The 13,466-nt window shown below is 46.0% G+C and overlaps 1 protein-coding gene across 2 annotated transcripts in view; it reads right to left on the bottom strand.

The window, feature by feature from the left end:
• The window catches only part of FHDC1 (FH2 domain containing 1), a 40,644-nt gene that overhangs the window by 13,180 nt on the left and 13,998 nt on the right, over positions 1-13,466 (bottom strand). For both annotated transcript variants that reach the window (XM_027513470.1, XM_027513471.1), the window contains exons 3-8: positions 10,545-10,606; positions 9,790-9,892; positions 4,510-4,595; positions 4,323-4,423; positions 1,184-1,254; positions 971-1,078 (exon numbers count right to left, since the gene is read on the bottom strand). In XM_027513470.1, coding sequence (XP_027369271.1) covers positions 971-1,078; positions 1,184-1,254; positions 4,323-4,423; positions 4,510-4,595; positions 9,790-9,892; positions 10,545-10,606 — 531 coding nt within the window. The remainder of the gene's footprint in view (positions 1-970; positions 1,079-1,183; positions 1,255-4,322; positions 4,424-4,509; positions 4,596-9,789; positions 9,893-10,544; positions 10,607-13,466) is intronic.

Genomic DNA, 13,466 nt, shown 5'->3' with positions numbered 1-13,466 from the left:
AGGTTATCACTCCCCGCCCCCCATTATTAGATGAAGAAATTGAGGAACTTAAGGCTTACATAACTTGTCTGAGGAAGTACAGCTAATAAAAGACAGGTCAAAAATTTCCCTTCTGTCCTGATCAGAAGCTCACACTTAAGCCTGAAACACAGCCTTCCTCCCAGGTAAAGCTATGTCTACATGACTGCTGTCAAAACAACAAAGAGATTCAGCAGGAGAAACAAGCCCTCACAATTCGTTATTTGAGATAATTCAACAACAAAGAGGGAACTGTCCTTGGCTGATCTTTGGCTTTGTAATTAGTTATCTGGGGGTCACACAGACCCAATCCATGTGTCCAAGTGGTGGACAGGGTTCAGACCCCAAACTCTGTGTGGATGGCAAGGCTCCCTCACCCCCAGTTCACAAAGAAAACGAAGTGATCCATCCTCTCATTGCTCTGACCCCTCACTCTTTACACACAACTCCAGTCAACTCAACACTAGAAAGAAATGTTTCAACACCCAGGCCTCTGCTGTCTATCCCATGGCCATTACTCGGATTCTCAACGATCCCAAACGATGAACGCCAGCTTCCACCAAGAGGCACCCCCATTTCTCTTCTCTCTCCACTCCAACCCATTCCCCACACTGCCTCATTTTCCTAGAAAAAAAACATCCCTGGTCATGCCGTGATGATGTGTACAAACCACTGCTGGCTCACCAGTGCTAATGCGTGAAATCCAAATTCCCCAGCTGTGGGTGTGAATCCTTCATCACCTGGCTTCACCAACCTCTGAGCCCAGTCCTGACCCCCCACCTCCCTCCAGCCCTGTAACTCCAGGTGCAGCTCAACTCAGGCATCTGCACACAGAGCCTTCTGGGCATCCACCAGGCCCTTTTCTGATGGTTTGATGCCACCTCACCCCTCTGAAAAACTTCACTGCCTCCAGCGGGGGTGCACGGACACTCTGTCAACCATTTCCACATACCTGTGCAACAAAGTGCAGGAGATTCATCCCAGGTTTGTTTGCTTTTGTGTCTGCCAATTTGAGCAAAGAAGACAGTTTAAATCCTACTGCATTGCCAGCATACCCTCCCTAAAGAAGACAAATCAAAAGAAAAAAAAAATATATACACACTTTTAGACAGACAAATAAAGTTGGAAATGCAACATTAAAAAAATTTTTTTGAACTTTACTTACTGCATTCATGATATTCCCTGCTTGTAGCACCAAGTGTAATATGGAATGTAATTCCTCACATGACATCAGCTCTGTCAGAAAGAACACACCACGGCACCTTAGAGAAGCCTGCAGCTCAAACTCACGTAAGACAGCTACCACACCCAAGTTTAAGTGTGTCTGAAGCAAACTCTGACCCTAAACTGTACAAAAGACTGAAACAAACAAAGCAGCGCATTGCCTGGTATATCTAATGTGCCACCAGCTACTGGCGGTGCCCATCCCACTGTTAAACTGGGAATCAAATATGTATGACACTTCAGTTCAGTTCAGTTGCTCAGTCATGTCCAACTCTTTGCGACCCCATGAATCTCAGCATGCCAGGCCTCCCTGTCCATCACCAACTCCCGGAGTTCACTCAGACTCACGTCCATCGAGTCATCCAGCCATTTCATCCTCTGTCGTCCCCTTCTCCTCCTGCCCCCAATCCCTCCCAGCATCAGAGTCTTTTCCAATGAGTAAACTCTTCACATGAGGTGGCCAAAGTACTGGAGTTTCAGCTTTAGCATCATTCCTTCCAAAGAACACCCAGGGCTGATCTCCTTTAGAATGGACTGGTTGGATCTCTTTGCAGTCCAAGGGATTCTCAAGAGTCTTCTCCAACACCACAGTTCAAAAGCATCAATTCTTCAGCGCTCAGCCTTCTTCACAGTCCAACTCTCACATCCATACATGACCACAGGAAAAACCATAGCCTTGCCTAGATGGACCTTTGTTGGCAAAGTAATGTCTCTGCTTTTGAATATGCTATCTAGGTTGGTCATAACTTTCCTTCCAAGGAGTAAGCATCTTTTAATTTCATGGCTGCAGTCACCATCTGCAGTGATTTTGGAGCCCCCCAAAATAGTCTGACACTATTTCCACTGTTTCCCCATCTATTTCCCATGAAGTGATGGGACTGGATGCCATGATCTTTGTTTTCTGAATGTTGAGCTTTAAGCCAACTTTTTCACTCTCCACTTTCACTTTCATCAAGAGGATTTTTAGTTCCTCTTCACTTTCTGCCGTAAGGGGGTGTCCCATATACTTCAATGACGAAAATTTTCAAGGAGTGGAAAATACAAAAATCTTAGGAAAAGCAGCATACTGTGCTATAGGAATAATCTACTCAACAGTTATTTGTTTTTTCCTTTATATTCTTTGAGATTGTGTTTATGGACTATGAAAATGGATAGTAAGCAGCATTTTGCTTAGCTGATGAGCTGTGAGGAGATACAAAATAAACAGGCTGGTATGATATGTAAATAACTTGCAAAGCTCCAACTCTTACAGGCAGGTACCCAGAGAATCTTTCCATTTTATTCAAAACTAAACATTTTATTTGGATTGGCTTAAAGGTTTCAAAAGGAACTCAATCATTGTCGTACTGGTAAGCTAGTTCTTTAAACATCAATCTTTTGTATTATCCACCAAGACAAACAATATTAAAATTTGTTAATGTATTTAAAAAGATAAAGAGATAATTTAATTACTAAAATTACAGTACATATAGGTAATAAAATGTCACCTATGATGTTGGTAACATTCTCCATTATGTCTGGTATCACTTTCAAAAAGTTGCACTTGGATCACTGCCTATACTGTGTTATCTAAGAAGGCCAGGTTTTAAAGGGTAACCAGATAAAAAACATTTCCACGGTGCCCACAAATTTGCATCGCTTAATATGAAAACACATTCTTCCATCTCTATTTGAACAGAGGAAACAATCCTTTCAAAGCTGCTGCTTTAGCCTTAGTACAGGAAGAAATTTTAAAAGGGCTCCCTATTGAAAGAAGAAAATGCCCTTGATTTTTAGTCTCTTCTCTAAATGAAGAAAATATAATGAGCTGAAGAAACTGCGACTTAATGTCAACACAAGCCAGAGTCACTAAGCAGGGAAAACAAATAGGAATAAGCAGTGTACCACAGTAACTAGAGATCCAGAAAGGGACCAGGAGGAAATGAGGTCAGGGACCCCAGGTGACAAAGGAAAACAGGAGTCCAGGGAGCGCCAGAGACGCTGCCTCAGAGATGCAAGGAGGCTGCTATGGCCAGCGCTCTCACTGGCCTGCGTGCAGGAAAGCAAGCTCCCAACTCTGCGGAGCGAGACATCAGAGCGGCCCGAGGAGGCTCTCCACGGCGGCCAGCGAAAGTCAGCACGCTGTTCAAAGGACCGGAAATGGCCGGCTCGCTCCTCTCAGACGTGAGCGTCTGGGGGGCACCTGGGGGTGCGGGGGACGCCGCTGGGGAGGGGTCAGGAGGGAAGGAGGCCAGCTTCCCGGAGAGCAGGGTGCAGGGTCAGAGCCGCCGACAGAGGCCAGAGCGTGGGGGGCACGAGCGGGCGGGGCCCAGGCTGTGAGCACGCGCCACCATACACACATATGACACACACAACGCATGCACAGTATACACAGGATACACACACACCACACAGAGAACACGCAGCACACACATACTCTACACACACACCACACACACTAAACACACCACACACAACATACCGCACACACACCACCCACACGCCACCCGCGAAACATACCACACACATACACACACACACACACACACGTTCAGAAAGCTAATCTAGGTGGGGAACAAGAGCACGCTGCAAGGAACGGGCTTACTCCTAAACTTGAAAGACAGGCTTCCCTGGTGGCTCAGATGGTAAAGAATTTGCCTGCAGTGCAGGAGACCTGGGTTCAATCCCTGGGCCCAGAAGATCCCCTGGAGAAGGGAATGGCCACCCACTCCAATATTTTTGCCTGGAGAATCCCATGGACAGAGGAGCCTGGTGGACTACAGTCCATGGAGTCGCAAAAGAGGCGGAGACGACAGAGCAACTAATACGTTCCCTTTCTGAGATGAAATAACTTTCTTTTATTGGAGGATAATATGCTAATTAATTGATTGACCGGTCAATTAATTAAATTAATTAACGGGGGGAGTAAATGGAGCTAAACCTTAAATACCATCCTTGGTAACACGTCATTTCCCTTTTGAAAGTGTATCAGAAATGGAACTTCCCATATCTACAACTTTTCATCTGAACAGTTTTTAAAAAATAGGCTGCTACCAAAATTAATAAAAACAAATTACACAAAGCATCATGTATTTACTCACCTTTTGTAGCCTTCCTTAGAATCGTCATATCTGTGTATAGAGAAGAACAAGAAGGCAAAAATTCCTTCTTTAGCACCATGGCTTCAATCCGCAGGGAATAGCTGAAAAACAAAAAGCAGAGCTGTAGCGTGTGAGGCTGTTGACCTAGAACCGTGCGCTGCCAAGAGCAGAGATGGGTGGTCCTTACTTTGGCACCTGGATTAAGCAGTGCAGGAAGGAGTCTGCCAGGGACAGCTTGGCCACGTCTCCACTGAACGTCTTTAGTTTCTTTATCTGAAAGACAAATGGAAAAGGGGGGGGTCAAGGAAAAAGGACCAATGATTGAAATACAGCATCATTTTAAATCCCACCTTAGAATTCCTTCCAGAAAATAAGGATTTCAGAGCTAAATTCAAATTAATAAACATGTAGACCTAAGGAAAGACAAAAGAAAGTCATTGACTAGTTTGTTGTTTCAAAGAAACCCAAACAAGCAAGTTAGGGAGAGGAGAGCTGTGTCACTCATGTGGGTATAAACAGCCCCACACACACTGCAGAGCTGAAGCCACTGGAGTGAGTCCTCGGGGGTTACTAAGGGAGCCAGGAAGAGGGTCAGGCCCAGGACGAAAATGTTCAGTAAGTCATAAGCTGGAGGGGAGACCCTTGTCTGGAAAAAGAAAGAAGAGACTCGATATATATAGTCACTCTGCTAAGTCATGTCAGTCATGTCTGACTCTGTGCGACCCCATAGACGGCAGCCCACCAGGCTCCACTGTCCCTGGGATTCTCCAGGCAAGAACACTGGAGTGGGCTGCCATTTCCTTCTCTAGTGCATGAAAGTGAAAAGTGAAAGTGAAGTTGCTCAGTCGTGTACGACTCTTCGTGACCCCATGGACTGCAGCCTACCAGGCTCCTCCATGTCCATAATAATAACCTAATTTTTAAACCTCTTGAAAAATAGGAATTAACCGTTCAAAAACAGGGAGGAGGGAGTATTTGTGAAGATCCCCAAACTGAAACATCTGCATCAATTTTTTCTGAAATACAAAAATGTAACAGTGCAAATGCACACCCCAGACTCCCCAGTATTAAGTCTGGGCCTTAAGACTACATTTTCTTTCTGATGGGCAAAAAAACAGCCATTTATAGAATTGCATTATTTCCCCTACCTTTAGGGCCTCAAAGTGAATTTTACATTTTCAGCCTTACTAAGTTTAAGGAGAGATGGAACTTCTGCATTACTTAAACCCAAACTAGTGCCTAGTTTCTGAACTGAAAAAGCCACAGGATGAATTCTGATCCCTCCTGAAGTAGAGTCTAACGATTTACCATATATGGGCAGGGGCAGAGTGGGGCTGTCTGTGTCTTTTATAAGACCACATATGTAGCATGGGCAAGACTTCTGAGAATCACAGCACGGCTTCCTGTCTGAAGCACAAGAACAGGTCATGCTAAGTACACTTGGTAGATATTTCTATTAAACATGTGCTGAACTGTAAATGAACAATGATTAATTGCCTTCTCTTATATAATGAGTGAAAAATGTTTATGGAGTTTAAGAAAATAGTGATACTAAAGATAGTATTTGATTTAAACGCCATGTATACAGTTCTTAATTCCATTTCAAAATGAGATTTATGTTCATTAAGAGGGATTACTGTGCCTTCACAGTGAGGGAGGTAAAAAAGAGAGGTGGACAAACCCTGTAATTATTGTGTATTCTCATCACCATCAAAAAGCATTTATCAAACATTGTTAGGCATCATTTTCTTGGCTGAGCCGAGGGACTCTCATTATGACCCGGCTGTGCCTGGTTTCTGCCCTAACAACAAACAGCCTGCTCCTTAAGACTCATGCATTCCACAGAGCAGGCCTCCTTCATCCCGGCTAATTCCACTCACATGGCCGTGAAACGGCAGGGTTTCCCACCAAATAGCAGACCCACCCAACAGAAGACCCCAGGGCTTCCTCCTCTCCCAGGAGCAGAGTGAACAAACAAGGTAAGAATGAGGTGATAAAAACATCAGGAGGGGCAAGGCAGCTTGCTGCTACAGACAGCAGCACCACTTCCAGCCCCAAGTCCCTGATGCTGAGCTGGCGGAAGGGCACCAGCACCCACAGAGGGCACGGCTCCTGCACGGCCCACGGCTCCTTGTCCAGCCCCATCTCGGGGCCCAGGCAGGGAACATGCTTTCATTCTGGGTCTACCATCTCCCTCTTCCCTGGGAGCTCAGTTGGTAAAGAATCCACCTGCAGTGCAGGAGACCCAGGTTCGACCCCTGGGTCAGAAAGATCCCCTGGAGAAGGGAATGGCAACCCACTACAGTCTTGCCTGGGAAATGCCATGGACAGAGGAGCCTGGCGGGGTCGCCAGGAAATGGACATGACTTAGCAATTAAACCACCACCATCTCCCTCTCAGTTCAGTCAGTTCAGTTCAGTAGCTCAGTCGTATCGGACTCTTTGCCACCCCATGAATCGCAGCACGCCAGGCCTCCCTGTCCATCACCAACTCCCGGAGTTCACTCAGACTCACGTCCATCGAGTCAGTGATGCCATCCAGCCATCTCATTCCTCTGTCGTCCCCTTCTCCTCCTGCCCCCAATCCCTCCCAGCATCAGAGTCTTTTCCAGTGAGTCAACTCTTCGCATGAGGTGGCCAAAGTACACCATCTCCCTGTACAAGTTTTAAACAGGAGTTTGAGGCAAGATGAAAAAAATGTGCCAGATAAAAAGCTTTGTGGTGAAGGGCAGGAAACACATGAACCCGGGTGAGCTGGCGGCCATGCCGGTCCCCTTCACCAGCTCAGCTGCTGCTGAGGGTGTCACCACGCTGACACTCACACTGGTGCCTCGGTTCCCTGTGACAGCGGAGGTGACGCAGGCCTGGGGGCTGGCCTGGAGCAGGCAGGGGGTGGGAAACCCTTGTCCTTCCTTCCACAGAGGGAGGTGGTGAGGGTGGCCCAGGGGTCAGATGAGTCAGGCCAAGCCCCCCGCCCTCCATGGCCCGTCAGTTCTATGGCACGGGACAGGGTCTCGTCTGTTACCCGAGGAAGAGCTTACAATGTCACCATGCGGATCGGATGAAAAAAACACACCCAGCCCCCACGGGGATGATTTACCGACTCTCTGTGCCAGAGCTGGGCTCCCTGTGGCCCTGGCTTGTGCCAGGAACTCCGGGCACGCAGTCAGTGCATGGCCCCTCCCTGTGCTAAAAACGAGCAAGGGACGTACCCCCCGGGCTGAGCAAGGCGCAGTTGTGCACCTGCTGATGCATTTATTAGCGTGTTTCTGCCACATTCCTCAGCCTCTTTCACTGCGCCCTGCCTCCTCCTTGGCCTCTTCTCCAGCCTCCGCCCCCCACCCAGGGCTCTAGGGTCGCCCCCGCCGCGTGGGGGTCCGGGGTGGCCAGAGCCGCCCAGCACTCACGGCAAAGCCAGCCTGTCCCTGCAGGGGCAGCAGTCGGGAGGTGGCTCCTGCCCAGGGAGGCACACAGCCCCCAGGGAGGGGCTGAAGGCGGGCTGCCAGGCAGCCTTGGGGACTGTCAGGGCGTTCCTGCCGCAGGAAGCTCAGCTCCCGGAGGAGGGCGTGCCCCATCGAAGGCCAGGAGGTGGGAATGTAAACGAGCAGAGTGTGACTGAACTTGTCAGATACACAGAGCGAGGCGGACCCTGCAGGGGGAGGGGACGGTGGGTCCCCGGGCTCGGAAGGCCCTGCAGGACCCCAAGGCCTCAGCGGGACCCTGTCTCGTCTCTGGGGTCAGCGGATCATCTGCGGATGAGAGTGCCTGGGGATCCTCAGGGCAGCGCTGGGGTGGGTTTTGGTCACCTCGTCCTTAACCGCCTCTTTCCTCTGAATTATTCCCACACACAAAAAAAACAGGATTCTTGAAAACGAGAGGTTGGACAGCTAAGTTGCTTCTTTGGAAGATCCCTAAGTCTTCCACAGCCTTTGCATTTAAAGATTTTTTAAACATAATTTTCAATTGCCTCTGATTTTTAAATCAGGAAGGAAGATAATAAGGAAACCATATTTAACCTCCTCCCTCTTCAGTGGCATAAAGCTGGCAGCCTCCCCTCACGCTTAACTCCCACTGAGTTGGAAATTCAGAGCTCTGTTAGGAAGGTACGGGAGCAGTGCTCAGGAGCAGGCATGAGAAATGCCCAAGCAGGAATAAGATTTCCAGAGCAACCAAATTTTCTTAAAAACTCAATTCATTAAAGCTATCCATCCTAATAAAAGATTTTGAGTACACCTGAAACACAATACTATAAATCAATATAGTTCAATTACAAAAAAAGATTTTGGAATGCCTTTCTTCACAAAAAAAGATTAAGGAGTGTTCAGTAGGTAGGATCCAGGGTGAACTGTGATCTAATGTACTTCACCCTCAACTCTGTAGGACCCTTTCCTAACAGTAACAAGCACCGTTAACTAATCCTGGCTTTGGAAAATGACAATTAATCTGCAAACAGAAACCTGAGGTGAAGAGAGCAGCTCAGAATACCTGAAGACCCAGTCGCCCACTAAGACCCTCAGCTTGGCACTGTGAAGTTAGCACTGACGGAAAAGAAAAAAGCATAAATACATTGTTTTTGGTTACTAATGGTGCTAAAATCAAGTTCCATAAATTATGTCTGGGAAAAGGAGAGAGATTGGGGAGGGAGGAACCAGCAGCGTATGTAAGAGGGTAACTTACACTTTTTACTTTATAGGACTTTGTATTATTCAAATAACACGTATTTATTTAGCCTTTTACTGAATTTTTTTCAAGGGTCACTTATTCAGAAATAGTACCACAATTTTGGAAGGTTTTACAAAACTGTCTTTCTTTTTTTATCCTATCAAGCTCCTATTCATGCAAAGATTCAGTTAATTCAGTCCCTCCAAAATCAGTAACTTTATTTATACTGCGGTACTATATTGTCAACATAGCCATCTCCATCTTTAGTCAGTTAATACATACAACATCTATTAACAATTTACCTACCTCTTAGTTTTTAGAGCATCTTTATTCAGAAGTGGTCAGTCTTTCCTTTTTTTAAAACAAAAATGCATTATCAAACAACCCCAGGTACACCCTAGGCAAAGATCACCTTAGCTGACAGAAAAGGGAACTAACGTTTATTGAGCTCCCCTGTGCCAAGTACCACGTTAGCTGCATAACGAGGGCTTAATCATCTCAACGATTCAATGAGGTAAGCCTCATTATCCTTACTTTACAGGTGAGGAAACTAAAGTTCACAGGACTTAAGAAACTTGCCCACTTTCTCAATTAAGGGAAGGAATGTCAATTTAAACCCAGGTTCTTTAACCCCATAACTTGTACTCTTTCTACTGGGTAACTTTTTACTGTTACAAGAGAAAACCCGGGCTCTGGGTAAAAGAGTGCCCATTCCATGTGAGTTCTGACGTTCCTAAAAATCCTAAAAAAGATGACGCCTCTATTATCGCTCTTGGCATCAAAAACTCATGCCCCAAATTCCTTACCTCCTCTGATTCTGGCAAAAGCTTAAGAAATTCTCGCAACGTCTCTGATCCATAGTGTTCACTCTTTCCGTGATGGATATCTTCCACGATGGACGGAGGTGACCTTGAAAAGACAACAATCAGATTCCATTTCACATTTGCTGCAGTGCCTGAGAAACACAAGCCAGTGGAAATGAAAGCAGATCGCCTCCACCCTCCTTCCCACCCCGCCTCCCTCCCTGTCTGACAGGTGGTCTCGTGTCAGTGACCGTAACAGCCCCCTGCCAGGGCACGCAGGGCGTCCTGACGTGCCGGAGGTCCCTTCCATGGGGAACCACCCTTGGGCATCCCGGAGAGGCTAACAGTAGCATCTTCTCTGGGAGAAGAAAAGCAGTTCGGTCAACCTCCTGGAGCCACAGCCCTCTCCTTTCCACGTTAGCACACCTGAACTTAACCACTCTTTGACTCACTTGTCCATCCTCCACTAACGGGGCAACACCTCAGGTGAATTTATAGATTCCCTGACATGTCAGGCTTGAAGAGATGCCCCAAGGCAATTCTCCCTGAGCCCCAAGCGACTAGATTATGCTTTTATGGAGGAAAACAGCAGCAAGTGACACACACCTGGGGACCCTTCACGACATGTGCCTAAAACAATTTGAAGGGATGAGGGGTGCCTTTCCCTCATTAGAATCTGCGTTTCAGCTCACACCCACAGAGTCTAATGCTGACAGCAGAGGTGTGACTAAAGTTTCAAATGTGTGCAAAAATCTTACTTCTTAAATTGCTTAAGAAATATCCCAATGTTCATGCTCCGTTTTGCATCCAAGAGAGTAATCTGGAAAAAAACACAAGACACATAAGATTGTTCAAGTGTGAACGAGAAGAGCTGGAGACTACTGAGCCTGTGCTCTAGAGCCCAGGAGCCACAACTACCGAGCCCCGCACTGCAGCTGCTGAAGCCTGAGCGCCCTGGAGCCCGTGCTCCACAGCAAGAGAGGCCACCGCAATGAGAAGCCTGCACGCCACGACTAGAGGGGAGCCCCGCGCTGCAACCAGAGAAGAGCCCACACAGCAGCGAAGACCCAGCACAGCCTAAATAAACAAAATGATTTCTTAAAAAAGAGTTGGAGAAGAGAATTAAGACCTATCAAACTACAACATAATGTATTAATATGAGAATGTATTAAAGTAAGAGAATAATTTCCAGTATGTAAATCTGCAGACTGATACCTAATATAGCTTCAAAATATTATCTCCCCAAGCTTTCTACAATATTTCCTTAATGGTAACAATCATATATATATATATATATATATATATATATGTAAATATATATGGTAACAATCATATATATATATATATAAAACAATCATATAAATATGCATATATATATTGGCCAAGCTGCAGGGCTTGGGGACCTTAGTTTCTTGACCAGGTATTGAATCTGGGCCCAAAGCAGTGAAAGCACTGAGCTAACCACTGGACCACCAGGGAATTCCCATATAGATCTATTTTATTATTGCATAATCTCTGATGCTGGGAGGGATTGGGGGCAGGAGGAAAAGGGGACGACAGAGGATGAGATGGCTGGATGGCATCACTGACTCGATGGACGTGAGTCTGGGTGAACTCTGGGAGTTGGTGATGGACAGGGAGGCCTGGTGTGCTGCGATTCAATGGGTGGCAAAGAGTTGGATACGACTGAGCGACTGAACTGAACTGAATCTTAAATAAACTATATCAACATTTTCTAAATTTTACAATTTTCTCTTAGAACAACACAGCCCACATTTAAAAGCCCCAATTTGGAAATAGCTGTCTTAGCATAGCAAGAATCATATGAGATTTGAACTCTGAAGGTATTGCAGCATGAGCTCCAACCCTGATTTAGGGATGTTAAAAGACCAACACTGTTATTTTCAGAAACGTAATAAAATTCTTAGTATTTTTCTAAACAAATATTTTATTTTCATTCAAAGAGTAGATCCAGTAGCCCTTTTAAAGGAGGAGGTAAGAAAGTGTCCTACACTTTTTTCAGAATTTAAAAGGGAATTTATAAGGGAAAACTCCTAGGCTGTATTTTACCAAGTCTAAGATGCTTTCTTTTTTGGCATGCGAGCATTTCTGGAATCCTCACACCATCCCACTCCATCCACAGGGACGTGAGTCAACCCCTGTCCAGCGTGTCCTGCCCGTTAGCCACGCAGCGTGTCCTGCCTGTTAGCTATGGGTTATGGGGTTACCGGCATGGTACCACGGCGCTTGTGTTCACAATGCTTGCTTATTTTACTTGGTAATGGCCCAAAGCACAAGTGTGGTAACACTGGCAACTCAGATATGCCAGAGAGAGGCTGTAAAGAGCTTCCTCTAAGTGAAAAGGTGAAAGTTCTTAACAAGGAAAGAAAAAACTCATTTGCTAAGGTTGCTAAGATCTATGGTCAGAAAGAATCTTCCACCCGTGAAATTGTGAAGAAGGAAAAAGAAATTCCTCCCAGCTTTGCTGTTGTCCCTTAAATTGCAGAAGTTACGGCCACAGTGGATAAGTGCTTTGTTGTGCTGGAAAAGGCATTAAATTTGTGCCAGATATTTTGAGAGAGACCACATTCACATAACTTTTATTACAGTACATTATTATTCATGAAATAAAAATTCATATTCTAAGGCAAATCAAGGAAAATATAAACAATTTTTTTTCTCTGCTCTTTGGCCTCCTCTTTCTCCTCTAGTGTGTATCGTGTATCTGTCTTACACATCGACCAAAACTCCCCATCGGCAGAAATACCTGCTCACCCATAAAAGGCAACATTCTCTTGGCATCCACGAGATAACTCCTTAGGAGATAACCTTCCTTCTTAATCTTGTAAGGGGCCACCATGACCCATCACCCACTGTTTGCTTTGTATGGGTAGATCTGGGTTGTGTAGAATGTACAGCCCTTGGTCTCAAAAACTGATACAACTGTGCTTTTATGTCTAATGAGAGGAGCAGTTCTCAGAGCTTTCTGGGAGGCTGTTCCCGGGGTATAGTCCTCAATTTGGCGCAAATAAAATTTTCTGTCTTTTTTAGATAAACTTTGTTCAGCAACATCATAACCGCTCTGTTTTACTATTCCATATTGTTGTTAAGCTCCTACTGTGCCTAACTGATATTGAACTTTATCACAGTTATGTATGTCCAGGGAAAAACACAGTACAGACCTTCCACAGCTTACGTCCTGATAAACCCGTCATGAGTTAAAAATACTGAAAGTGCACTTCACACTCCTAAACGGCTGACATCACAGCTTAGCGCAGCCTGCTTTAAATGTGTTCAGAACCTTTACCTGAGCCTGCTGCTGCTGCTGCTGCTAAGTTGCTTCAGTCGTGTCCGACTCTGTGCGACCCCATAGACCACAGCCCACCAGGCTCCCCCGCCCCTGGGATTCTCCAGGCAAGAACACTGGAGTGGGTTGCCATTTCCTTCTCCAATGCATGAAAGTGAAAAGTGAAAGTGAAGTCGCTCAGTCGTGTCCGACTCTTCGTGGCCCCATGGACTGCAGCCTACAGGCTCCTCCGTCCGTGGGATTTTCCAGGCAAGAGTACCGGAGCTTACAGTTGAGCAAAATCGGCTAACACAGAGTATTTTATAATAAAGTGTGGAACACCTCTCGTAAAACTGGCGGAACGCTGTACTGAAAGTGGAAAACAACGTCTGTC

The sequence above is a fragment of the Bos indicus x Bos taurus genome, chromosome 17 (assembly GCF_003369695.1).
Source record: "Bos indicus x Bos taurus breed Angus x Brahman F1 hybrid chromosome 17, Bos_hybrid_MaternalHap_v2.0, whole genome shotgun sequence".
NCBI lineage: Eukaryota > Metazoa > Chordata > Mammalia > Artiodactyla > Bovidae > Bos > Bos indicus x Bos taurus.
This window is presented reverse-complemented; position numbering and strand designations above follow the sequence as displayed.